The sequence below is a fragment of the Culex pipiens genome, chromosome 2 (assembly GCF_016801865.2).
Source record: "Culex pipiens pallens isolate TS chromosome 2, TS_CPP_V2, whole genome shotgun sequence".
Taxonomy (NCBI): Eukaryota; Metazoa; Arthropoda; class Insecta; order Diptera; family Culicidae; genus Culex; species Culex pipiens.
Window position 1 is genome coordinate 168,379,038 of NC_068938.1, and position 27,356 is coordinate 168,406,393.

Consider the following 27,356-nt stretch of genomic DNA (forward strand, 5'->3'; position numbering starts at 1 on the left):
ATTTCTATCTCATCACCGTTTCAGGCTGCAAATTATTGAAAAACACCTCTTTTTCACATGCTCAAAAATGGGTGTATCCCATTTGGCATAAAGCCATTTGGCATAATGCCGTTTGGCATAACGCCGTTTGGCATAATGCCGTTTGGCATAATGGACGTTTGGCATAACGGTCATTTGGCATAATGGCCATTTGGCATAATGGTCATTTGGCATAATGATATTAAATTTTCAAAACTATTTCAATTCCATAGACTGGCATCAATCGGCACTACAGTTTGAATAAGGAGAGGAGTTTTTAGTACATTTTAAAACTTGACATTTAGAAAACGATGCACTTTTCTGAATGTTACAAAATTTATAACGGAAAAAAACGGAATCGACGTAACACCTTATAATGTGGCCCTCCTAAACCTTGCGGTTTCGTCAACGGATCCACAGGCGTGTATCGTTATTTTTGCGACAAGACTCCGCCTCCCGGGTCTCCTAAGTGTGAAGGTATGGCACGGGGAGAGGGCACATTTATAACACCACCGCTGAAAATTTCAACTTTTTCTTCAAGCTCGTCTGGTAGCTTGCTTGGGTTACATGAGAGTCGCCCGTCTCAATCTTTTCTGCAGTAGCAGCATGTGCTGCCAGAAGAGCTTAAAGAAAAAGTTGAAGTGTTATACACCGTGTTATACATTCTGTACCATTCTTAATATTTGACGAATCTTTTCGCACTTTTCGGTTCCCTGGTTGTTCCTGGGTTGTTCCCTAAAACATGAACTATGAGCTCGTGAGGTTGATGAAAAATTTAAAAATCATTAAGGGACTCAAAACTCAAAACCAAAACGCACCGATTATACGGGTTTAAATCCCATCTAAATTTTAAAGTCAAAGCGCCAGGTCCTGTCACAACCAATCAAGCTCATATTTTGGATTCGGGGTTAGTACATCCAGGGGATCATGTCCGCAAAATTTACTTATTTTGTTACATCCTACCAACATATACTCATTAACATTACAAGGTGAATATTAACAAGTGGCGCTACTTCCATTCAAATATACACAAAAGTGAGATTTTTATTTGAAATGTTAAGCATTCCACTTTGCATATACGTAGGGACATATTAATTCACCGTCTTCAGCTTTGGATCTAACCCAAAAAAGCTGCGGGTCATTTGTTTGAACTCTCAACTGCTGACTCAAGGTTTATATTTCCTTTAAAGAAAGGAACACTTTCTAGACTTGTGACAACTGCTTAAAAAATTGAATTTTTCTTCTAAAGTTGAATTTTCTTCATTAAACAGGGGATAATGTGCTTCAGCTGTGGTCACAACTCAAGCAAGTTTTCCCTTGATTTAAAAATATTCACCTATATCCGCAGTCAAAGAGAAAATTCAACTTGTATCAGCAGTCAAGAGAGCTTTCTCTTCTTTAAAGAAGGGAAAATTAAACTTGTGTCAGCAGTTATCACAAGTCAAGAGGATTTTCCCTTCTTGATTGGAGAGAAAACTCAAACATATAGGAATAATTCAACTCGTGTTAGTAGTCATCACAAGTAAAAAGAATTTTCCATTATTTAAAGAAGGGAAAATTCAACTTATGTTAGTAAATAATGGAAATTTTTTTTACTAACACGAGTTGAATTACCCCTATATGTTCAAATTTTCTTTCCATTAAAGAAGGGAAAATTTTCTTGACTTGTGATAACTGCTGACACAAGTTGACCACAGCTGAAGCGCATTTTCCCCTGTTTAATGAAGAAAATTCAGCTTTAGACAGGAAATTCAACTTTTTTCAGCACACAGAAAATAAATTATGGTAATATTCATCAGGAAATGGTGACAGATTTTGAGTAAAAAAAATGATTAATTTTACATCAGAAATTGGTGAATATTCATCAGTTTCTGATGAATATTCATCAGGTTCACATTTTTACAAACTTTTTAGCTAATATTAATCAAAAGAGAGGTAATATTCAACCAACCATATTTTCAACCTGGGTGCAGAATAGTTGTCCGCAAAGCGGCCTCAATTTAGAACTGTCAAAGCGGAACCAATTTACTGTTCGCATAATTATACCAAGAAGTGGCAAGTATTGTGATCGATCTATAATTTATTTAGTCAGGAATAAAAAAAATCGATGGCTATTGAGGTATTCGAAGTCAAAACATCTTAATAAGATGGTTGAAATCGAGATTGGCATAATTCGTCGCTAAAATTTTATAATCGTCTCACGCAAAACCTATGTTTATGACGCTTTTTTAAATGTTAGCGACGAATTATCAATAACTATGAATAGTACTTTCCAAATAATATTGAATAATCTTACTCCGATATTATCACTACACATCAAAGATACATAATCTCGGAACTTCCATTTGGTTGCTCTTCTGATTCACGAAATTCCACCCACTTTTGACACAATTTTTCATCACGTGGAAAACAGAAAAGGCCTCTTTTGGCCGCCCATCGTTTAGTCTACGAAGAAAAAAGTGCGAAGCACTTCATTTTTCATCGAAAACATCAACATCAACAGATCCAAAATGTTTCATAATAATTCACTTCAGCAGCAAAAAATATGTCACGCTTGAGCTTGAACATAGCCTTCTACATTGTTTATGTTTACAGCTGTAATGCAGTTGTATTAGTGGGGAGCAATGGGGAGCTTTCGAAAATTACGTTACGCATCCTGTCTTTTCAGCACCCAGTTTTCAACCTTCCAAAATTCAACATTTTTCTGTGCAGTTATCGCAAGCCTAGAAAGTGTCCCTTTCTTTAAAGGAAATACAAACCTTTATAAATGTCGAACATATTTGGCTCAATAACTTAAAATAGCCCTGGGAACAATATTCAGCATGTGGAGCAACGTTTTGAACAAATGTTTCTAGTTCTGGATACCCATAGCCAGCAGATTTCAAATCAAGAAAAAAAATCTTAGAGAAAGAAATTTTAACATCATTATGCCAAATGACCATTATGCCAAATGGCCATTATGCCAAATGACCGTTATGCCAAACGTCCATTATGCCAAACGGCATTATGCCAAACGGCGTTATGCCAAACGGCATTATGCCAAATGGCTTTATGCCAAATGGGATACACCCCTCAAAAATACCGCCCCTCCGTCATTAGATATCAAAAAACGGACCTCGGATTCGTGATCAGGGACAAAAGTTAACCCTTAGTCGGTCGAGGCAAATTTTCCTGATTTCATGTGAGTTGGTAGAGAATTACCCATACATTTTCAACATTTACTGAAATGAATTTGAAGTCGTTTAATGTACCATAGCCGAGACATTATATAAAAGCTATTTGAAGCTAGGAGTTTAAAAAAAAACGGGTACCCTCAACACTGGTTCTAACAAAATGGCTCAGAATTTCGGGTTAAAACAGTCTTTTTGGATTTTTTGGAAATTGCCTTTGCATTTGTTACTCGGAATAATCTTCCGATACTTTACCCCAAATTTCAGCGAATTTGGTCCATCCAATCTCAAGTTATCGTGCCATCCGTAAATCAACTCGGTGTTTCTTAAGAAAACTCTCAGAAATTTTGGCAGGTCGGTTTGCGCCTGGAAAAATTTCAAGCTGAAATCTTCCGATACTCACTTTTATTGTTCAAATCAATTCAATTAGTGTTCATTAGAATTTAACAGTTTTGCTCTAAGATGTTACATTTGCAATTCAGAGATTTGGAGAACCTTTCAACTGAGATCAATTCATAAGCCTTTACAGGGAGGGTACATGTTTCTAAGTTTAGATTTTGCTAGCTGAGAAGAACTCACTTTAATTAAAATTTATCTTTTTAATTTAAATTTAATTAAAAATACAAAATTAGCAGAAAAATCACCAAATTGTGACACTCAATCATAATTTAGCATTTGAATAGAATTTGATGATACTTCATGTTAAGACTTTTCGAGATGAGGCTTGAAACTTGAAATTTTGTTTTCTTTTTATTGTTAAATCTATCCGAAAAATGTTTCGATTTTTCGTATGAAATACTCCTAAAAGATTACTCAAAAGTTTAAAAATAATCCTTCAATTATTCGTAAGAAGCGGCTACATAAGATCAAACACAGTCGACTTTTAAGTTGACGATCTCTGATTTCTTGATATTCCTTCCTTCTTCGAAGGATTCTTTGGTCCTTTCAAATGACTACCAAGTGCAGTTTTTTAAAGAAGGTTTTTTTAACTGGTATGAGAAGTCTCTAAACAAAAAAAAGTTAGTGACAAAACACACACACACACACACACACACACACACACACACACACACACACACACACACACACACACACACACACACACACACACACACACACACACACACAAAAGTGTTCCCAATTTGTGGGTGTTCCTAATTTGTGAGATGATAGTAATCGTACTTGAGGCACAATTGTATTTTGTCTCACAAACCATCGCAGAGTGAAAGTGAAACTCGCTCGCCAAAACTTTCCTGAACTGCCTTATCAATCACCTTTTATCACTCCACGTGTTTCCCAACATTCCAACACCATGCCAACCATGTACACAGCATCTTCCCCGAAAGCTCCCCTGCAAAACACAGAAAAGCTTTCCCCTCTGGAGCTTTCGAATCCCACCAACACACAGTCAGCCCACTTCCTTCGGCTCCTTTCACGTGAGAGTAGCTACAAACACTTTCACCGTGTGCTGTTGAATGAAACCCGAAGCCCGCAGTCGGAGCCGTCCTGCGCACGCACACCGTTTTCATTCATGATGCTGGGGCCGAACAATTGCTATAAAAAGGATCAGCCGAACGGGCCACTCTTCAGGCGATTCCTGTCGCAGGACTGAGCAACAAGCAACAACCGGGACGTGTTTTCTTGCTCAAAGGGAAAATATTGCACACATAAATAACACTTTTCCACTTTTCTTCCCTTCCTATTGTGCAAGGCCAGTGTTTGGTTGTGTGAGTGTACGTGTGTAACTTACGGGAAGGCAGCCGGAAAGGACTCTCGGATTAGTTTGGAGCGCAGAAAAAACAGGTGCGAAATCGTGCAACCGTGCGTGAAAATCGTGAGGAATTTTGCACCGGAAGTGGTGCTGCTGCGAGCGCAGCAGGTGAACGTGAGATTGTGATTGTGTGGCAGGCACTCACACAAATCAACAACAGAGGTTGTAAAACGTGACTGAGGATAAAGTGGCCTAGCCAGTATCGGAATTCAATCATCGTCCCCGACGACGTCTTTGCAACAGTTTGTGGTTTTCCCTTAGGACGAAGGGCGGAGGAATTTAATTGAATTTTCCTCGTCTCCTCTTCTCGTCGACGGTTCTCATCGTCCTCTCGGGAAAGTTTGTTGTTTTTCCCCGGGTGTTGGTGTGCGTAAGGCCGTGCGTTGCTGGAAAACAGCAGCAGTGTCTGGGAAATTTCCTTGGAAATTCAAGAATCTTGCAGCACGGAGAGGGTGGGAAAAACAAACAGAGAGGAAAGTGCAGCAACAAAACGGAAAATCCATCCGTTGATGCACTTTTGATTGGGAAAGTTTCAGTGTCTGCGTGTTTGCAGAAGGAACGAAGGAAAAGCACTTAAAGAAATCAGTGTCTGTGAGTGAGTGAAAGCACCTGCACTTCAAGGATATTTTCGCTGTTATCGTTGTGGAAAATGGGAAATTTCGGGATGCTGTTGCCACCAAAGTTGCTGCTGCGGATGTCCACGCTGCTGTTTCTGGTGGTGCACAATGTGAGTATTTGCGGGGATTTTAGTGTTGTGTGCGTTGCAAATAGTTTGAATTATTGTGACCACCCCGCGTGAAATATTTGAACAAATTAAAGCAAATAACTTCCCGGAGGGGTAGTACATTGCACATGCCAGCGTTGTATTATTTCATCCTATGCTGAAATTTGGCGAAACAAACGGATTTTGAGTGATTTATTAGTTTTTAGTAGAATGAAATCAAGTTTTTATGTTCTTGTAACTTAGAACTTAACACAACACAATGTTAGCTTTCAAAAAAAAGGTTGTTTAACATGTGAATGATTTGAAATCGAAATGTTTAAAATTTGCATGACAAAATCTGAATTTTACTAAAATATGAGACATTTATTCAGTATTCTCCAAAAATATAAGTTATATCTTCGCTGGAGGTGGCATTGGGCCTGAAAGATTTATATAGATTAAATTGTTCATATTCGTTAAAAATAATTGGAGCAATATTCTCAAGAGGAATTCATGTCTTGCCTTATTTAAAATTATCAGGGAAGCACGTTGGTTACGTTAATATGATTTTTTTGGAAAATAACACAAAATGCCAATTTCTGGAATGGCACCATCTGGTATCAATACCAAATTTTGGTGTTGCTGAACACTTTAAATTTTTCTAAAGGATTATTCAAGAGCAAAATTTGGTATTATCACCTAAACTCCCAAGCACGATAAAAAGGGGGAATTTATATGAAAACTCCCCCTTTTTCTCGAGCTTGGGAGTTTAGGTGTTATACCAATTTTAAGTATTGTTTTGATATTGCAAAATTGCAGATTTTGTCAATGATCAGACACCACATTTTGGTATTTTGAATGAACTATGGAAAAATGTTGACCAATTTTGATAAGGGAATAAATTTTTCGCTAATATGATGTCTAAAACGAATGCTTTTATTAAAAACGTAACTTAATCCACCTTTAGGTGGTTGGTGCCTTCCTCTCATTTATAGAGTGATTCCAACCCCCTTAAATGTCCACATGGTTTATGGATCTCCCCTGCAGCACCTAAGAGGTCTTAATAAAAATAAGTGATGAGTAAAAAAAAACAGACTACCTACAGACTTTTTGTCAAGATTATACAGACACTGCCATTGAGGAAAATGGCATCCCTCTACACGGCTTTTCCGTGGCGATCAGACCCGACCATTTGAGGTTATGTAAATTCAGACCATTTTTTAAACTGCTTGTAATTTTAGATAGGTAAGTCAGATCTTGAAAATTCTTAATCCACAAGAAAGGTCATTTCAGAACCTTTCGAAAAATATATAATATGACAGGTTTCCATGCAAGAACCGCCCTTTTTTTGCAAATTGTGAAATTTATATGCAGCAGCTTTTTAAGCATAACTTTTGATGTGCTTTACTAAATCTTATAAATTTCAATAGGGACTTATGGGACCCCAAGAGGAATCGAATGAGGCCAAAACAGTCAAAATCGTTTCAGCCAGTGACGAGATATTCCAGGGACATTGATTTGGTACACATGTCTACATACAGCCAAACACACAGACATTTGCTCAGCTGGTGATTCTGAGTCGATATGTACAAATGAAGGTAGGTCTAGGAGGTCTAATCTAAAAGTTCATTTTCTGAGTGATTTTATAGCCTTTCCTCGGTAAGGTGAGGAAGGCAAAACCGAAAAATTCAAACTTGATTCAATTTTTTTAATATATTCCCTAAAGAAATGACTTGAAATTGTGAAAAAATTCTAAGTCAGGACACCACATTTGGCATAACAGTGTTTTATCAAATTCCTGTGAATTTATGGGAAAATTTTGACCAATTTTGACAAGGTAATTAATTTTGCGCGAAAAGGACTTGAATACCAAAAATGTTAAAGCTGATTTTTAAATTTTGTGATATACCCATTAGGAAAATTTATAAAATCGTTTAAATTTCTCTAAGTTGGGCTAACCAAATACTTTGATTAACGAGTCAACCGATAGTATTACAGTCCAGAATCGATTATCCGAAGCATCTATTATCCGAAGTTTCGATTATCCGAATATTGATTTTCCGAAGGTTTGTATGGGACATCGGTTAATCGAATCACAAACAAAAATTTGTTATTTTTTAATTTTATTGTTTTTAACATAAAATTCGAGTTCTGCGACCACATTTTAGTTAAATTTGAGTTGTTGAATGCATATTAAAAAATGAAATGCATTTTTTAATATTGCATCACCGCCATATTGGTCACCATCTTGGATTTAAAAATTCTAAATCATTTTATCGTAGTTTAGGGGTCATACCTACCTGGACTGTTTAAACATTTTGGTGACTTGAATCCAGTTTTATTTTTATAACATTTATTTTTTAATCTTGCTATTTTTTAGAAGCTTTAAGAACTTCAAGCATAAACATCCAGAATACCTCAACTTGGTTTTGAATTGGTTTTATTTTGTGGCATTATTTTACCCTTGGAATAACATGTTCTGGTATTGTTGTGGTCTTCCACATACAAGATTTTGGTATGATTTCATGGTTTCTTACCATTTATTACTGGACAACCAAGGGCACATCTTAGTCACTGTTATTTGCACAAGTAATACCAAAATTTAGTATTTCCGTGTTATTTACCCCTGATCGGGCAAAAACAAAGGGATGGTCAAATTTGGATGAAAATGCGCTACACCAAAGTTGAGCATGATCAGATAAAGTTGATGTCGTGTGGTGTTCTGCTTTATATGGAATGTGCGCCCCAAATTCAACTTTTTTACAACGAGAACTTGATTTTTTTGCAATAATTTCAAATGAATTTTTGTATTCGTCTAATTTAAATGATTTAAAAAGAATCTTTAAACAACGTCATTTTTTTTGAAAAGTAAAAATATATGTTTATAAGTGTACTTTGTAATTTGTGATATTTTTTTTTAAATGCAAATATGCAGTTTAGAAGTTGCAGCAGCGGTTTATTGTATTACAACTTCTACGGTTTAGTGATTGTTTTTGTTTTAATTAGCATAACCTTTTATAAAAAAAGCAATAACAAATCTAGAGCTTTTTTTGAAAAGGTCCAATGAACTATTGTGTTTTACAAGTTTATAGGATCTAATAAAAAAGAAGTCTAGAAATGGTTAATAAGCGAATATAATCGAATCAATGAAAACTTCAGACATTCAAACTGTTAGTTGCGGACTTTTTTTTATTTTCAAATTTCTTTAATTCTAAATTGATTTGCGACAAGATTGCACAACGCCGAAGAATATGAGCAGAGCATCGTGGAGCATTAGTTTTGTGGTGAACGCATTGCATCGACTGGTTTGGGATATAAATTGTTGCGGAAACATTAGTTTGCGGGAAACCAACTGTCCGATTGGTTTTTGGTGAGCGTTGGTGCGTTTTGGTTCAGCAAATGATCACATATTTTGGTTATTAATTGCATTCCGGTGTGGTGCTTAATTTTGCAATTAGTTTCAATGGTTTTGGCTTGCAGTTGAAATTTTAAATAGATGGATCTGAAAAGGGTTTCATTGGAATAGATACGTTACAAACTTTTGGGAAATCGGTCGAGCTTTATGGTGAAACTTATTACGAGACTGAATTATCAAGTCTGTTATATAGAAATGGCCAAGCCCCGTTTTTTTCAACGTTTTTATTTTTAAATCCGCTGTATATGCACAAGGATTGTACTTAGGACAATGGTGCCAATACACGAATTGAAATCTTGTAACATATCCGGTAATTCCATGTTTTCGAGTTCAAAAACACTGAAATGTTTCCAAAATTGTCAACATTTTTCTCAATTTCGATGTAAATGTTTTCAAAAACAGTTTTGTTCGAAATGGGTAAAAAGGTTGACGACTTTGGAAACATTGCAATGTTTACGAATTCGAAAGCATACACCCAGAACTGGGCGTCGGCATATGAGAGGATAAAGAGCACGATTCGGTAGTAAAATGGTTCTGTTTGCGGACGGAGAGGATAAATCCCAAAATTACCGAGAGTACTTTACTAATGGTTTCAAAAAAAAAAGGTGCCCGTACCGAGACTTGAACCCAAGACCTTCGGCATTGTGAACCGTGCCTTTGCCGTATGGGCCACCATGGTTCGGTGACAAAGTGGCGGTCATTTGTCCGTATAAGCCACTCAATGGGATGAACTGTTTCAATGAACGAATGAACACACGAGAGGACTATACTCATGCAAAATAGAAATTTCCTCACGTTTCTTTTCGGGAGGACTATCCGCTCGGTTTTTCGTTTTTTCGTAGAGTTACCGGATATGCTTAAAAGTTAAAATCTGTGGAGGGGGATTTTTTTGTAAAATTGTCTGGAGAGTCGCTTCCCGCAATTTTCGTGAGGCTTTTTGCAACATCTTTGGCTATTTTCACAAAAAAAAATCAAACGGAAGAAAATCGTGACATCACCTTAAAATGTTATATTTTAACATTTGAAATAAAAATAAAATTCATTGAAGTGGCGTATTTTTTTCTTTCAGTGTATTTTTTCAAAAAGCAAAAATTGACGTTCTAGTTTGTCTTTGTCCACTTTCTCGAGATTGGGGAATTTTGTGTTTGAATGGTATTAAATCCATAAATTTTGGAGAACGTCACTTTTCATTATACGAAATTGGGCATATCTCTGCTTATATTAAACCGAAATTGATACTTTTCCGATAGAAATTGTTCGATCGTTTTGGGGTTTCCAGCTTGGATTTTGGGGTTCTTTCAAAGAAAGCTATAAATCTGGAAAATTAGTTTCGGAATCTTTTTATTTGAGGTTAAATATGGGTCAAATATGTAATTTTGAGTCCCTCAGGTCATTATCATAAGAAGTTTGATACATGAATGTATAAGAATCCATCAATTTTCAGCAACTTTTCTGAAGAAAAATCCAATAAAAACAAAAAAAAAACTGACGAGATATTTCGAAGGACCTCGCAAAAAAATGTGAAAAATACAAAACTGTTAATTACAGGCTAGAAAAATTAATAAAATATAAAATCGAAGCAAAATAAGCGCTTTTTTTAAGATTTTAAGAAAAATTCTAACTTTTCCTTAGGATTGAAGTCTAGTTGTGTAACAACTATTCAACGCACAATTCCATCTAACTTAATCTTCATCAGTGAGCAAATTGAACAAGAATTTCCAGTTTGCAGCCTGGTTGGGTCCATTGTGGTCTCATAGGAATTCCCCACTCAAATAAACTCGTTGCAGTACCCAGGCTTCGACGAACCATTTAGCTGCAACCGTTCCATTCCGGCACAATCACCATTCGCAGTAAATGTTAATGGTCGAAATCAATTTTCCATTTACCGCAGCGCGACGCCCAAATCGATTCCATTTTATTGCCACCATTCAAAAGTGTGGACTCGCATGAAAGGGATAGGGTAAACGGGGTGATGTTGGACGGGAAAATTGTTTTGAAAATGTAAAAGGGCTATTTCCGGTAACTTTCAAAGCATACAATGTTCGATGTAATTCAGTATAGCTTCCCGTGAAACCGTCAGTTTGACTTTTTGTTTGAGCAATCAAGCTTCAATCAATGCAAACAAAGCGACGGCTATTTGGCGCACAAAGCTGTAATCAGATCGTAGGTGGAGTAATTATATTTGCCACCCACACTACCCGTGCGACGAACGGTACATTCAGTAATTTGCCCGGAAGAGGGTAAATTAATATCGGTATTTTGTGTGTGTAAGAGATATCATCAGTTATGAAAGGGAAAAACTGACGTTTTTCTTCTTTGTTTTCAAGTCAATATTTTTTTCCTACCTACCAAATAGGATCATTTTTCCATCGCTCAGGTTGATGTTGGAACAATGGGTATACAATATTATATTCAACTAAAATAAAATGCATATTGTTTGAATATAACCTCAATATCAAGTTGCTTATTGCTGGTTATGTTTTTTTCTTCCTTGAGTATTTTTTTGCCATCATTTTAAAATATTAAAATGTGCACAATTCGCATGTTTGTGCATCCATGCCCGTGTTGATATACGTTTCAAATTTCTCTGCCATTCCCTGCAATCCAGTCTGCATTCTCAGTGGCTACACGTACTGTGGTCAGCAGAGATGAGCAACAATTCCTGAAACCGAAGTCTTGCTCGAGGATATGCAAACCACGTGCTGGAAATGAATTTTGTGCAGGATACTTCTCTCTCTCTATTTTTGGGGTTTTTGGGTTGTTTTCCATTTGAGTCATATTTCGGACGAATTGCTTTCTAATTGGATTTCCAGGAAGAGGGTCTTGTTTTTGAAAATGAACTTTAAAATTCCAGCTTCAGGATTGTTTCGTCAACTAGTTTTTATGGGACGCAGCTGGAGGGACATGCTCGCACGTACTACCACTCCGACATTCATCTGCCACCTCCGTAAGGGGGGGTCGCCCACGTGTTCACAATTTACAGCTTCAATTTGTATGCAAAACTTGGTCGAAACGTAACCCGGGCTGCCCGTACATCACCTCCAAAGTGTGTGTGTGTGTGTGTGTGTGTGTGTGTGTGTGTGTGTGTGTGTGTGTGAGTACGTACCCTTATGTCATCACATCGAGCAGCTCCAGCCAGCTAGGAAGGATTAGAGAAAAAGCTCAGCTCCGTGGATGGGGTGAAAAGTTGTGCTTTTCGTCCTTCTGGGAAATGCACAGTATTTCGTTTCGATTTGCTTCGGTCCGGTTAAATGATAGATGAAATGGAAATTGAAATTTCTCGTTCGGTTGGCGTGGAGTGAAGTTCATTTCAGATTTTAAATTGAGTAAAAACCGCAAAACCAGTGCATCCAATTTGGCGATGCAGAAAGGAAAGTTTCGTTCGATTCGAGAAGCAGGACAGAACCTTTGTGGTCAGTTAGAAGAGGAGATTTATGGAAATTGGATTACTGGGAGGAAGTGTTCGATACGCACTTTCTGTGGTTGCTGCAAATGCATTGGGAATTGGGAATGTTTTATTTATTACACAGTGAATTAAGTTGCAACATGAAAATTTAAAATTTCACCTGGATTAGTTATAAAATCAAATGACTCGGAAAAAATATTGAGCTTTATAAGCTTCTGATGTGAACTTACTAATTTTTCTGACACAATATCTTTTAGACAGATTTTTTAATTTTACATCAGAAACTTAATGAAGTTGTGATTGTAATTGTAATAATGTTGAAACGATATTCCGCTATAACTGTTTATGAGTGTAAGGAAGTAGTGTGGAATTGAATTAAACTTTAGGAAGGAATAAAAAAAGCAATTAGAGGAATCGGTAACACTAGTTTTCACTTACTAACACGCTTACCGTTTAGCGTTTTATTTTTATTTGTTTTATTTTTACTGCAATTTAACTTTTCTTTTTTTTCAATTATTTTCAAATGTTTATTCAACTTACAAGTATATGGAGGATTTTGAACTTAACACGAAAATAACGAGCAATTACATGCCAAATAGGGAATCGGTTGTTCTCGACCCTCTTCGATATCAATGAAACTTTGTAGTCATGTTATCCTAGGTTTATAAAGCCATTTTTTATGTGTGGAGCTAGTTGTACTCGAGAATTACAATTGAGAATTTTTTTTTGTATTTCGTAATTTAAATATTGCTGTATCTCGAGAGCCGCGTCATTCTATCTTAAATAGATCAAAGACAAACTTGTAGGAACTTTGACGAGCTTTTAAAAAATATATTGAACGAAAAAAATATGCTACTTCTGTGAGATTTTTTGATTTTTTAAGTTGGAATGTCAAAGGAGAATGGGCAGATTTGGTCCAAGGATGTACACAGACTGGAAAAACTTTATTCGAAAGATCTCGCCGGGACATGAAAAAAAGTCTAATGGACGAACTCTCTAAAGCCCGGGGTTCAAAAGTTACAAGTTGGTGGAGTTTGAGTATTTTAGGTTAAAATGTACAAAAAATCGTATTTTTGCTATTTCTAAAATCATTCATAAAATCCTAATTTTATTATGGATTTAAATCATCTTGACTTCATTCGACGCGCATCAGCAAAAACTATAAGTTCTGATATGTTTTAGCATGGTTGAAACATGACTTCTCTTGTCTTTATCCGTTTAAACCGTTTGTGTAAGATGTTTACCATAAAAACAAGTCGAAACTTGAAGATTTTGAAAACTGATCCTACCCAGACTGCTTCAGTTAGTATGGAAGGCTACAGTGCATTGTTGTAACAACTTATTGAGATGTTCTGGCTCATCCAAGAACTCCTTGGAGTTAAGACCGGTGGGTCTACCGCCGTAACAAGCAAGAGGTCAGTGATTTTTTACCACTAATCATAACCGCATAGCTTCAGTGAGGTATGGTAGACTACTTTGTTAATGTTTTGAAATGTCCCGGATCATTCTAGGACTAGTTAAGATCTGTGGGTCTACTACCGTAACTAGCAAGATGTCGACCGGTATTGCCCACGGATCATACCCGCATAGCTTCAGAGTAGGTTAGACTACTTTGTAAATGACTTGGGCTGTCTTGGATCACCTAAGGACTCCCTGGAGTTATGATCTGTGGCTGTTAACTCCAGTGAGTCCTGGGATGACCCAAGACATCCCAACACATTAAAAAAGCAGTCTACCATATGCGGGTATGATCAGTGGTCAAAACAGGTAGAAATCTTGATTGTCACGGTGGTAGACCCACAGCTCTTAACTTCAGTGAGTCCTAGGATGACTCAGGACATTTCAAAACATTAACAAAGTAGTCTACCATACCTCACTGAAGCTATGCGGTTATGATTAGTGGTAAAAAATCACTGACCTCTTGCTTGTTACGGCGGTAGACCCACCGGTATTAACTCCAAGGAGTTCTTGGATGAGCCAGAACATCTCAATAAGTTGTTACAACAATGCACTGTAGCCTTCCATACTAACTGAAGCAGTCTGGGTAGGATCCGTTTTCAAAATCTTCAAGTTTCGACTTGTTTCTATTGTAAGCCTATTTCACAAACGGTTCAAACGTATGAAGACAAGAGAAGTCATGTTTCAATCATGCTAAAACATATCAGAACTTATAGTTTTTGCTGATACGCGTCGAATGAAGTCAAGATGATCGAAATCCGTAATAAAATAAGGTTTTTATGAGTGATTTTAGAAATAGCAAAAATACGATTTTTTGTACATTTTTACCCAAAATACTCAAACTTCAACAACTTGTAACTTTTGAACCCCGGGGTTTAGAGAGTTCGTCCAGAAGACTTTTTTTCATGTCTCGGCGAGATCTTTCGAATAAAGTTTCTCCAGTCTGTGTACATCCTTGGACCAGCTCCCATACAAATTTGCCCGTTCTTCTTTGAAGGCGAGCCCATGTAATATTATTATGCAAACCCAAAATATGACCATAAATCGACAATTTAACACTAAGGCTCAATTATGAGAGCAGATTCAGATTCAACGGGCAAAATTACATGAAAAATCATATAGTTGGACAATTTTCGAATTTCTTTGGGGTGGTTCCACAAACTTTTTCCTTGAAAATTAGACATTTTCAAATGAAGATATCTCGAGTTTAAAGAAAAACACCCCTGATATTTTTTAGCGCTTGTCGATCTAGCACTCCCCTTCCGAATGCAACCCTGGCGTTTAAAATTAGGCTTGCGCTTTTTCGAGAAATTCAAGTTTTAATATTGCATATTTTTTACCTTAAAATGACTGTAACTTTTGATCCTTAAGACCAAACTGACTTGTCAAAACAATGTTTGTCTTTTAGAGCTTTAAAAGTGTTCCGAACATCACTTTTCTCTAAAATGTAACCCAGAATTGCTACGTTCAAAAAACTTATTTTTGAAAGTTTGCTCAGATAATTTCTTTAAATTTGGTCGTAGAAGACGTAGATGGCAAGATTTAATTTTGGTGTCTTCGACAAAGTTTTTGGCAAGCCTAACAATTTTCTGCAAGACAAAAAATCCCAAAAAAAAACCTTAAAAGTTAAATTTTTAAAATCACCCTGATTGTGCACCACCCTAATTTTCAACCAAACCAAAAGTTGCCCCTTTCCATTTGCAACAACTCTTCTGAAGACACCAAAGCTCCAAAACTTCACAATTTTTCGGAAAATCCATTTTCAACTTAATTTTGCCATCTGGACCACTGTGCAAAGACTCTTATGTGAAATTTTCTGGAGAATCAATTCCCGCGATTGGTTTTTGAAAATTTTAATGTTTAGAGCATTAAAAAGAAAACGGTTTTAGTAAATAATTTTTGTATTTTTTTTTAAGGTTAGTTGCTCAATCCTAAATTTTACGTGAGGCTTTTTGCAAAAATCAAGGCTATTCCCACAACAAAAAAAACGAAGAAAAAATCATCTCCAAATTTGACTTTTAAATCAAAAAATCTAAAAATCTCGTATCCGAGGATTTTTTTCTTTCAGTGTTATTTTTCAGAAAGCCCGTCAAATTACCTACAAGTTAATCTTTGACCACTTTTTGATAGAATGCAATGGCTACGAGATACAGTAAAATTAAAATTACGAAATACAAAAATATTTAAATTCCTTACGACCTTCTCAAATGTCATTCTCGATATAAACATACATGGCTTAATAAGCCTAGGATAACTTGTCTGCAAGGTTTCTTTGATATCAGAGAGGGTCGAGTAAAAAAGTAAAGTGGTGATAAAAAAATCTGTTTTTGGCTGGAATTGCTCTAACATAACGCAAATATAAGCAGATACAGCCGATATGGGGTGAATAAGGTGGTAATGCCTTAACGATGCACATCAACCAGAGCTTTTGCATCAAGATTTTTGTTTGTGCGCCCCTTATAGAAAATTTCTGCCAAATATCCATTGTTTGTTCCACACTAAACAAGGTATTAACATAAATCTAAAATACAATTCAAGTTTAGGCAAATTATAATGCCAAAAATAAGAGATCTTATTCTTGTTTTTTCAATATTCACTAATTTACCAATTTTTTTTTGTATTCCCCAACGTGGTATTTATTTTGCCATGATTTTAATCAACCAACAATTTTTATCAGTATTTGCAAATTTTTTTTTGCATACCACAACTTGAAAATCCGCCAAAATCAATTTCCACCCCACAATCATTTATTTAGCTCACACAAAAAACAGTAATCACCAGCTTTGGAAAAACCCGAACGCAAATCCGCGGCGGTGGTTGTGTGTTTTGTGTGATTTTTGCGGGTATTTAAATTTGCAGCTAGGTAAATACTTCCCGCGTATTCTATTCATTCCTAAGCTTTTTTCATCCAATGCCTTTGTGAGAGTAACACATTGGTGAGAAACGCTTTTCCATTTCAGTAATCGTTTTAAATTTTGTTCATTTTTTTTTCATTTGTTAGATTTTGTTTTATTTTTACAGAATAGATTTAAATTTCAAGACAGATATTTTTGGGTAAGTTAAAAATTCTCAACTCTCCCCTATTTTCTAAAAAAGGGGAAAATCCCTAAGTCAAATTCGCGTGTGTGGCTTTGGCAAGTGATGGATTGGATTAGTTTTTGTAGGGGGACGATTGTATTTTGTGTGTGGGAAAATATGATGAATTTGGTCCCTTTTTTGCATGTGCGAGTGTGTCCCTATGAAGAGGATTTTGCAGTTGTTGTGCTAGGGGAAAAAGTCTGGGAAAATCTCTACCGAGATGGGCTGGCTAAAATATGAATATGGTGTGTGTGGCTTGCCTACATTTTAATAGGATTTTCCAGCGATACGAAAGCCAGTTTCGGGCTTCAGATTGATTTCGACAAAGTTCACTGGAATGGAGCTGATTGCCGTTTTGATTAGGGTTTTATTATTGAAGAGGATTGATATCACGCAAATATTTAGTTGATTTTGCACGAACTTTTTCGCGAAAATTGCAGCTACGCAAAACTTTACCAACTATATCGTCGAATTTTCCATTTTGCCAAAGGCTAAGACGCCTTGACGAACTAATTGATTGGCACTCTTGGTTGCGCTTTTCAGCTCAACGGACAAGTTTTGCCCGGAAAGGGACAAGTTTGACGCCATTCTGCACCAAGAGCGGGGGCGTTTCTTGGTTTGGTTGGTTGGAAAACTTGCTCAATTTGCCCCCAAGTTGATAGCTGAGCGTCGTCTGCTGATGTGAACTTTGAACCGTTTGCTGTTGTTTGACTTTTAGCATTTCTTCGGAATATCTTGCGACTTGTGGGTAACAAGAGTTTTAAGAGCTGTTAGTAAGATGAAAAATATTATTGATTTTTTTCAAGTGTTTATATTTATGAAAAAATAAAACAAATCATGTGAACAAATATTGTCCCAATTAACCCCACTTTGCCCACACTTTCCACACACATTTCCAAACGTGCCAACTCAAGACCACATCATCAAGCTGCACTTGTCGTCGGCGCAAACTTTTCCGATCCCGATCCGACATTTGTGCATCGTAGATTTTCGCCACTTTGTAAGCTTTCCTCCGCCTGAAAGTAAACTTTTAATTGGTCCTGAATGCACTAATTAATTTAAGGGGGTTCTGACCGCGGACACTGCAGCAAACATAACTCCCTCTTTAAATTAGTGTTGTATGTGGGTTTCGAGTGGAAATAACCAAATTAGTGCCAATTTGCACTTCGTTAATTTGTTGACGTTGAGTTTCAGAAAGTTTTTCAAGCTTATTGGATTGCGCCCTTCAAAATGTGGCTTTTGTGTGGAGGATATCCAATAAAAGCTAATTAATAAGATTAATTTGCATTTCACCAACAGTTGCGAAAAAAACGAGTCGCACATTCAGGCCGAAACCCCGTTCTCAGAGGAATACAAGTATAATTTAATTTGGATATACAGCCGGCATCCAGCGTTGTTTAAATTAAATCATTAATTATCCTGCTGTCCTCTCGCTCACATTTTTTTTGCATTTTCCAGCATCATACACACTGGTGACTGGTCGTTGGCCGTGCCACCACACGAGCACTGACTTTAAACTTTCGACCGTGGGTGGGTGGGATGGAAGGTGGATTGTGGGAGGTATGGTCGCAGCGTGGACCAGCTGGAACTTCCCATTTCATTATCCCTAACGACCGGCCAGCCCACCCACCGGCAAACTGGCAGTCGGTTTCGCTTCCGGATTTTGCAGCGTTGAAAAGGAATTAGTCAATGTTTTTACTTTGTTTTTATTTCTGATTTTTTTTAAAGTTTGCGTATGCAAAATAACATAAGAAAAAACTTTTTAAATGGAATTGCTTGGAATGTTATCCTTATTTTGGTTATTGAACACAACTTAAACATAAAATAAATAAAAGTTAAATATTGTTTGTTTACATAAATTACTTGTGTGCTTTGAATAGGTTAAACAGTTGTAGTTTTGCTAGGTTAAGATAGACTTTGATGAAAGAATATTAGGGCGCTCAGAATATAGAACTTTTTTTCAAATCCTCGCTCCACAAGCTGAATACCGTTTCTTGAGCTATTTTAGGACTCTGGGCCAAATATGAGCAAAATCGATCAACATTTACCCATTACTTGAAGGTGACGTTTGTATTGGAAAAATCGGTAAAATGTATGAAAACCCATTTTTTTCTCGGATTGTCTGCAGTTTGTTTCTAAAATTGAGTTATTAGCAATTTTAATAGTAATTTTTGTATGAACAAATTTTTTTTCGACAGCATCAGGCTTTTGTTTCAATAGGTTAATCTTAAACAATGACGCTCAAAATTGGCACAAATAATTTGCATTTGCAGTAGGGTGCCCAGAAAAAATGACCCCCTGCTCCTCAAGCGGAAAACGGTTTATTGGGTTATTTTAAGCATCTGTGCAAATTTTGAGCGAAATTGGTTGAGATTAACCCATTGATACCTGAGCCTATAGTTGTTGAAAAAAATGTTTTTCATGCAAAAATGACTTTTTTTAATCGCTAATAACCTTTCAAGATCAAGTTTTACGGCTTTGGTATGTTCTACAAAGTTGTAGAGCATTAAATTTTCAATGAGAATCTCACTTTTGGAAATATTTGGAAGAAAGTAGTGCAACGTGCACGTGTTACGGTTTGGTCCGTAAGAAAATTGGGTTTTCCATACATTTTTGTCGATTTTCCCCATACAAACTTAATCATCGAGTATCAATGGGTAAAAGTTGACCGATTTTGCTCATATTTGGCCCAGAGTCCTAAAATAGCCCAAGGAACAATATTCAGCTTGTGGAGCGACGTGCACATATTATGTTGACCATAATCCATATAAAGTTTTGCGCTTGTGGAGCAGGGGGTATTTTTTATGGGCACCCACATAAATATAATAATTTGATAACTAGGCATTACCCGATTGCATGCAAACAAATCTTGTTTTGTAATCAAAATTGGATAACAAGCTAATAGCAGTCTTCAAGAGAAATATTTTTTAAAAGTATAAAGTAGGAAAAGTTAAAGTTTTTTAGGTGTTGAAAATTTTAAAACCACAATTCTTGATCATTTAATCAAAAAATTATCAATATGAACATGAGTTATTCCACCTCAAACGTACATAGCACTCGAAATCATCATTTTCTGATCATCTCAAATTTGGTAGACTGTTGATACAATCACATAACTAATTCCGAATTTCATCCAACCGTTCCCACCACCTTTTTCGTGTAAATCCTTCAATTTTCACACTGCGTTGTCTCCAGAACCACTTATCGTAGAAGGTTTATTCGGAACTAATCTTTAAAAAAGGACGTAGAATCGATTCATGCAGTTCATTTTTAGATCAAAAATTAAGACTTGTTGATCAGCTTTCAATTATAGCGCCTGGAAAATGAATAAGATATTTAAAAAATCCAGATTTCAATGTAAATAGACATGCAACCGCTAGAAATCGATGCCTCTGTGCTCTCTTGTACTAAGCTTGGGATTCCTATCTAGTTAGTATAAAAGTGCACAAAGGCATTGAAATGCTATCCGGTGCAGTTTCTTGCGTTAAATACGCCATTTTAAGCATGTCTGGAAATTGCGATTCAAACTTTTTTTAAATTTATGTCCAAGGCTCAAAAGGGGAACGGTGTTATTTGATAGAGCTCGGAAATTAACTATAGCTCGTTGAACTTTTACTGACAGCGTGATCGTTCTTTGGATGGAAATGTCATTTGAAACAGACGAAGTTGACCCGCGAAAATTCCGAACTCAACATTCAAACAGCCGGGCTGTAAGTGTGATGAGAGCAGTCATTTGAATGCTGTCATGGGGATGGTAATAGACATTTCTGTAGAATTCAAACGAAAGAGCTCTGCGCGAATGAGAGAGGTAGGAGAGTCAAATGACTGTATGAGAGTTTTTGCGTTGCGTTGCGTTCGTTCGTTCAGATGTTTGTGAGCAAGAGCAAGGTAGGGAAAGGTGGGGCAAGACGACCATATGGGGCAAGAGGAACAATCGCTCGTACGGCCGTAATTTTTCAATTTTGATTATTTACGGTATGAGGAATTGTTGCTAGCAATGCAATTAGCTGATTCTACTACCACATAACCGCCAAAACGACGTAAACGCCACGGGGCATAAGATTTAATGAAGTTTTTTTTCAAAACCTTTGTTTTCTTATAATATTTGGATAGCACAAAATAAGGCTTAGAGTTCGTTTTAAGGCTCATTTTATCAAAATGCTATTTTTCCTGGATTAGTAGTGTCCTTACCAATGACTTGCACCTATTATAAAGTATGATTTAAGTTTTGGTTATTTTTGCTGAGAGCTTTTAAAAAATCTTGTTCAGGTGGGGCAACTGTACCATATGGATTTTTAGTATGGAAACAATTACGAATTGCTGCAACAACATATTTTATTGGGAAATAAATACATAAAAGTACTTAAAAACTGATAAAAAATTGTTTAAAAAATTGTCCATGCAAAATATAGTGATATTATGCAAATTTCCTTTTTTTTATCTAAATAATAATTTTTTTTTTCGTAAAAACGATCAAATTTTTAGTAAAATATTATTATTTAATCTAAAAATGAAAGAAACGTTTCAAATACATGCTAATCTGATGTATCTGAGTGATAACAGTTCAATTGTTAGCAAATTAACATGTTGTTTAATGCATTGTTCCTCTTGCCCCAACGGGTTGTTCGACTTGCCCCACTAGTTGAGAAGAACGTTGCTCCTTCTTCAAAGAAAAATTGATAATTTGGAAAATCTTATGAAAAACCCTCTGGCTTGATTCTTTAGGCAATAATAAGTAACTGTGACAACTTTGAGCCAAATCGGTTAAGGTTAAGGGGTCGCTTTTTATCGTTTAAGTTTATATGGTTTTACATTTATATGGTTTATATGGTTATATGATAATTTTTTTCTTCAAATGGTTTTTTTTCTTCAAATGGTTGTTCTAAAAATACGACGTGTACCAAAAAAAAGTTAAATGATTTAATCATATTTTTTGCAGTTTCGTTTTGAGATACTTTTTCTATCGTTCTGTATTGACTACTTATCATTATAATATAATAATAGTGCTTAAATAGTAGTTTATGCAACAAGTTCCAATAAGAGGATTTTTTTCAGCACGAGTCGTACATTTATCCAACGAGGTTCTTGACGAGCTATATATCAAGTTTTGCAACGAGTTCCATACAACATTTTTTGCAATTCCGAAAAACACCCATTGAGTGAAATTTTAAGCCAAATTTAAAGTCAAATTTTGTCAATAAATCGTTTTAATAAAAAAAATTGTTGCTTTTCGAAACAAGTGCTGAAAAGTTCAACTTATCAGTGCTGAAAAATAGAACTTTTCAGCATTTATTTTGAAAAGTGTATTCGATTCTTTTATTTTTGGTACAGAAAAGTAGGCTATTTCGTTGTTCAAGAATGACAGGAAAAGTAAGTAGTTTCACGACGGAATTGCAAAAAGTTCATTATAGCACTCATGTGTGTGCTTAAAAGTTGAACTTCTCAGCACATGTTTCGGAAAGTAATACTTTTGACATGACTTTGGTTATTTGAGTTTTCCAAACTTCGGACTGTGTGGATGATTGTTTATTGACAAGAAAACCTGAAAAAATAAAAATTTTGAAAAATACTTGGGGAATATGAACTTTCAAGTTAAGAGGATCGATTTTTTTTTGCGTCTTGACCTTTATTTTATCATGTATTTTACACATTTTATTTGATGCAGTGCTTCAAAAGTATTGATACATAATCTAAAAAAACATAATTATAAAATATTTCTTCAAAATCTAATTCCTACTGTGCACCCCTCGCCACGTTATGCTGTGGATAGCGGTTTGACAGTTGGGCGGGTAAAGCAATTTGGACCACCGTTGGTGTTATGCTGCTGTTATGCTTTCCAGCTTATTTCCGCGAATAAGCAAGCAAACGCAAATTGTGAAGGACGGCCGTGATGATGTTTGCCCAAGCCCAATCTGGGTAGGGTTGAGGAAAAAAGGGATTTTGTTTATTGGAGGGTTAAATTATATGGGATACAATTAGAATAATTATGCAGTTTTGGGATTTGTGCGGTAAGAGGTTTTTAATGAGTTTATATCTAGAAATAGATATTTAAAGGATTGAAAATTGATGTGCAATTTGTTTTGTAATCGGTAGTCGATGTAAAAATGTTTTACATTGTTCTGGTTTACGTTTTAGAACAATAAAATTTCGTTTTGATACTTTTGAAAACATATCCAGTATTTTGACATTTTTTTGGTTTGAAAAAAAAAGTTAAATTTAGAAAAAAGGGCTCTGGAAAATAATATCAAGTATAAACGTGTTACTAAGTTGACCTGAAAAAAGTGTCATAATGATGGCGCTTTCCACTCTCCTCGTAAATCCTCGCTAGGAAAAGGATTAAATCACAGTGGGTCACGCGTGGCAGGTGCAGTTAAGCACCACCCGTGGGAGAGACATTAAAAAAGGTCAGTTAGCCGCTTAATGGACCATCCGTGGCTGACCACTTCTAGCAAAAAAATAAATAAATAGAAAATAGAGAAAAATGACTTTTGTTTTAGAAGAGCCTGTAATTATTTTTTATTTAAGAGAAAACCTTGAAACATAGATCAAAATAAAGTGTATTTAACTTTAACCTAACCGGCGTGGCAAACCTAGTTGGACAAATGAAAAATCTTCTTTTTGCACTTTTCTTTCGAATTTTCAGCAAAGTAACCTAGTAAAGAAATTAAAAGTTTTATTTTCCAAGTATTATCTGTTCAGCAACTCATTGCAAGAACGGCAAAAGGGCCACAATCCTGAGGGCATCAAATGACAAATAATCTCCACATTTAATCGCTTTAATGTAATTTCCTCTTTGCTTGTACTGGCTCCAAAGACTCTACCCAAAGTGGTGCCCTGGCCACGCAGTGTGGCCATCTATAGCCCAGGCAAAAGTAGAGCAAACTCTTACCCCACTACCCTAGAACAAGCTTGCCAGGCCGGTAAGGACAAGATATAACAAAAAAAAGCTTATTAAACGCCAAGTGCTGCCTGTCTCATCCCAAGAGAGATCCTTTTGGCTTCTTGTCTTCCAGGCTCGGGGGACAACCCTGCAGCAGAGCATAATTTATTTGAGTATCTTCTGGCCATTTGGAGCTCTATGTATAGAAAGTAGTGAAATTTCATGACTTTCGGCGACGGTGACGACGACTCTCGGTCCATTCCGAACAGAGTGCAATTGCAAGCTTGCTTTTGGAACAAGTGCCCTGAATGCATCGAGGGTAATTAAATTAGTTGAAACTTATCCCCGAGATGTTTAATTTTGTTGGCGATGGGGAAACTTTAGCTAAATTGCTTCTACCACTTGTGATTAATTGCAGTCTCGGATAAGGCTCTCTCGGTACACACGCCGACTCGAGTCGTGAGTTTGAATAATTCATGATTTTCAATCAAGGCTCGAACGATGCCGGTCGTTGACAGAGTTTAAAAGGTCCACCATCGGCGATGATTGTTATTCAAAGATGCTGCTGGAAGTTGACAGGTTCACCTTTGGCCTTAGGAAAACCCTTCTTAATGGGGCTTCTTCCGTCCCCGGTGGAGCGGCAGTCCAGTTGGGGTTTAATCTTAAGATGACATTCTGATGAATGGAAGCACTTTGAACGAGGGTTCATTGTTCGGTCGGGAAAGTTTCTGTGGGAAAGCAGGTGTTTCCTTGGAATGGTTGAAGAAAAAGTTGTTTAAAGTTTGTTTGGTGTTTTGAATGGGCAAACTACTAGTAGTTTACGTTTTCTGGGATAAATGAATGTAGTTGAGATAGATTTAGTTTTCTAGGAAAATGAAGGAAAAGTGACATTTAGAAAATGTATAAGCTTTTGTTTAAATTTTCATTCATTTATGCCGAAGGATAAATGGGATAAGAAAGTTCAAATCATTCATGATGGTTTCCCTGGAAATGGACCATCCATAAACCATGTGGACACTTTTACGGAAATTTCAGACCTCCTTGTGCACAATTGTCCAGAAAAGAAATATGAGTCTTGGACAACCACAAACCAAGAAACAGAAAAATGCATCACCAAGTGTAGAGTCCTATTCAAAACATGTTGTATAAGGAATGCCAAAATATTGTCAGGGAATAAAATATTTCTTTGAATGAAACATCATGGCAATGGCTAAAATGTCAACAATTTGAATCAATAAATACAACATTTTGATCCTTTCTGTTGGATGTTGAACTATACTGTTATCCACCATGGAATTCTCCCCATGAGAGTTGATGCCGAATCTAGTGTTCACCACATCCTTCATTCCAACGTGACAGCAATATTTTCCAGAAGGTGATTTGTTGCCTGTATGTGTCCAAGCACACCAGCAAGCTTTCTCCCACTGTAATCGCCACGTCTGATTGAGGCTGCCAATTTTTCCGATCAACTCATTTTCCCCCATGAACTTTGAAGTGTTTTCACTCGAAGAGATGGATATTGGTAAAATTTATGACTTTTCCCGGCAAAGTAAAAAAATAATGTTAAAGTGATCAATTTTCAATTTGTTGTCGCTGAAGTCTGAAGCTCACAAACACATTTATTATTACTTCTACTACACTCACACTTCGTCGCTGTCGTGCTAACTTGTCACACGTGCATTTTAAGCGAAATTGATTTAATATCGCCATTTAGTGCAGCTCACAATGCCTCACCTTTTGACCTTCACAGATCATCAAAATTCGATTTCAATTCTAAGATAATCAATAAAAACCGAAAAAAACTCCCTGCATTGTTGTCACTTTTCATATGAAAGAAGTTTCAACCTTGTCGTGCTATCTTGACACAGCCTGAAAATTGATATTAGTGCGACAATTGGCCAAAGGGATTTCAGGTCAGAACGCGATTGACACAAGTACGAGCTCGACTACCGTAAACATTTGTATTTATAACTCGGGACTCCAGCAACCAAATTCAACCAAACTTCAGGACAATGCACAGAATGGTCAACAAAACAAAACCAGTTTGTTATTGTTTACATTGTGTGCTCTCGTTTTTGTTCACTCAAGGTCAAACATTAAAACGCGTTTTTCTCGGAACGTCAAAAAGCGACGTGCGACAAGTTAGTACGAGAGCGTCGACTTGCAATCACGCGTCGGGGATGATGTCTGTAACAGTTACAAGGGGGTGATAAATGGATATTTCCCGCCGAACGGAGACTTCATCGTGTGAACTTTTCAGATGTAACATAATCTCCATTGTGTTACACAAGGACCTTTTCCTCCGTACGTGTCCGCTCATGTGCCCGGGTACACGTAGATTCAGTATCTGGGAAAGTGGCAGTGATTATAAGTGACTAGATGGGGCTGGAGCCGGTGATGATGATGATGATGTCGGGTACGGTGGAGCTTTTTCATATTTTTAGTCTTTTTGACGCAAAGTGATGAATAAGGAGTTCGTCATAACTGTACGAGAGGCCTTTGTTCTTGGCAACGGGGGCGTGATCAAATTGCGCTTTTATCAAGTTGTAACGTGTCCTTCCGGCAAGGGAAAATGACACTTCAGTTTTCTTTTGAATAGAAATGTTAGTTAATTGTAGATTGAACTGTATTTTTTCGGATCCACAATTTTTGCTGAAATTAGCTCGCCGTTATATAGAAAATTTAAAAAATAATCAGATCAAACCAGATATTTTTTGTGCCTTTTGGGTTGCGTCCACACTGCGCATTAAATTTCAATTTTGTATGTAATTCTTATTATATGAGAAAACCTACATTGTTGTTTTTTAACTTTTGCAGTTTTATTTTGAATTTCATTTTGAATTCAACACAATAGCGTTAACATTGAGAAAATTCTCTAAAATTTTCCCAAGAAAAGTATGGTGCTACCTTGCACGCTGAATCTTTTTTTTGTTGGTAAACTTTAAAAAAAATGTTTTAACCTTTCTAGAGAATGGGTAATTCTCTACCAAGTCACACGAAATCGGGAAAAGTTGCCCCGACCCCTCTTCGATTTGCGTGAAACTTTGTCCTAAGGGGTAACTTTTGTCCCTGATCATGAATCCGAGGTCCGTTTTTTGATATCTCTTGACGGAGGGGCGGTACGGCCCCTTCTATCTTTAAATATGCGAAAAAAGGGGTGTTTTTCAATAATTTGCAGCCTGAAACGGTGATGAGATAGATATTTGATGTCAAAGGGAATTTAATGTAAAATTAGACGCCCAAATTAATGGCGTACTAAGAATTCCGAAAAAAATTATTTTTCATCGAAAAAAGCACTAACAAAGTTTTAAAAACTCTGACATTTTCCGTTACTCGACTGTAAAAACTTTTGGGACACGTCATTTTATGGGAAATATAATAAACTTTTCGAAACGAAACACCAAATTTCTATCTCATCACCGTTACAGGCTACAAATTATTGAAAACACCTCTTTTT

The 27,356-nt window shown here is 36.4% G+C and overlaps 1 protein-coding gene across 2 annotated transcripts in view; it reads left to right on the top strand.

The window, feature by feature from the left end:
- Positions 1 to 4,782: 4,782 nt before the first annotated feature.
- LOC120417227 (uncharacterized) overlaps positions 4,783 to 27,356 on the top strand; it is a 55,032-nt gene continuing 32,458 nt past the window's right edge. For both annotated transcript variants that reach the window (XM_039579187.2, XM_039579188.2), the window contains exon 1: positions 4,783 to 5,686. In XM_039579187.2, coding sequence (XP_039435121.1) covers positions 5,609 to 5,686 — 78 coding nt within the window. In that variant the 5' untranslated portion in view covers positions 4,783 to 5,608. The remainder of the gene's footprint in view (positions 5,687 to 27,356) is intronic.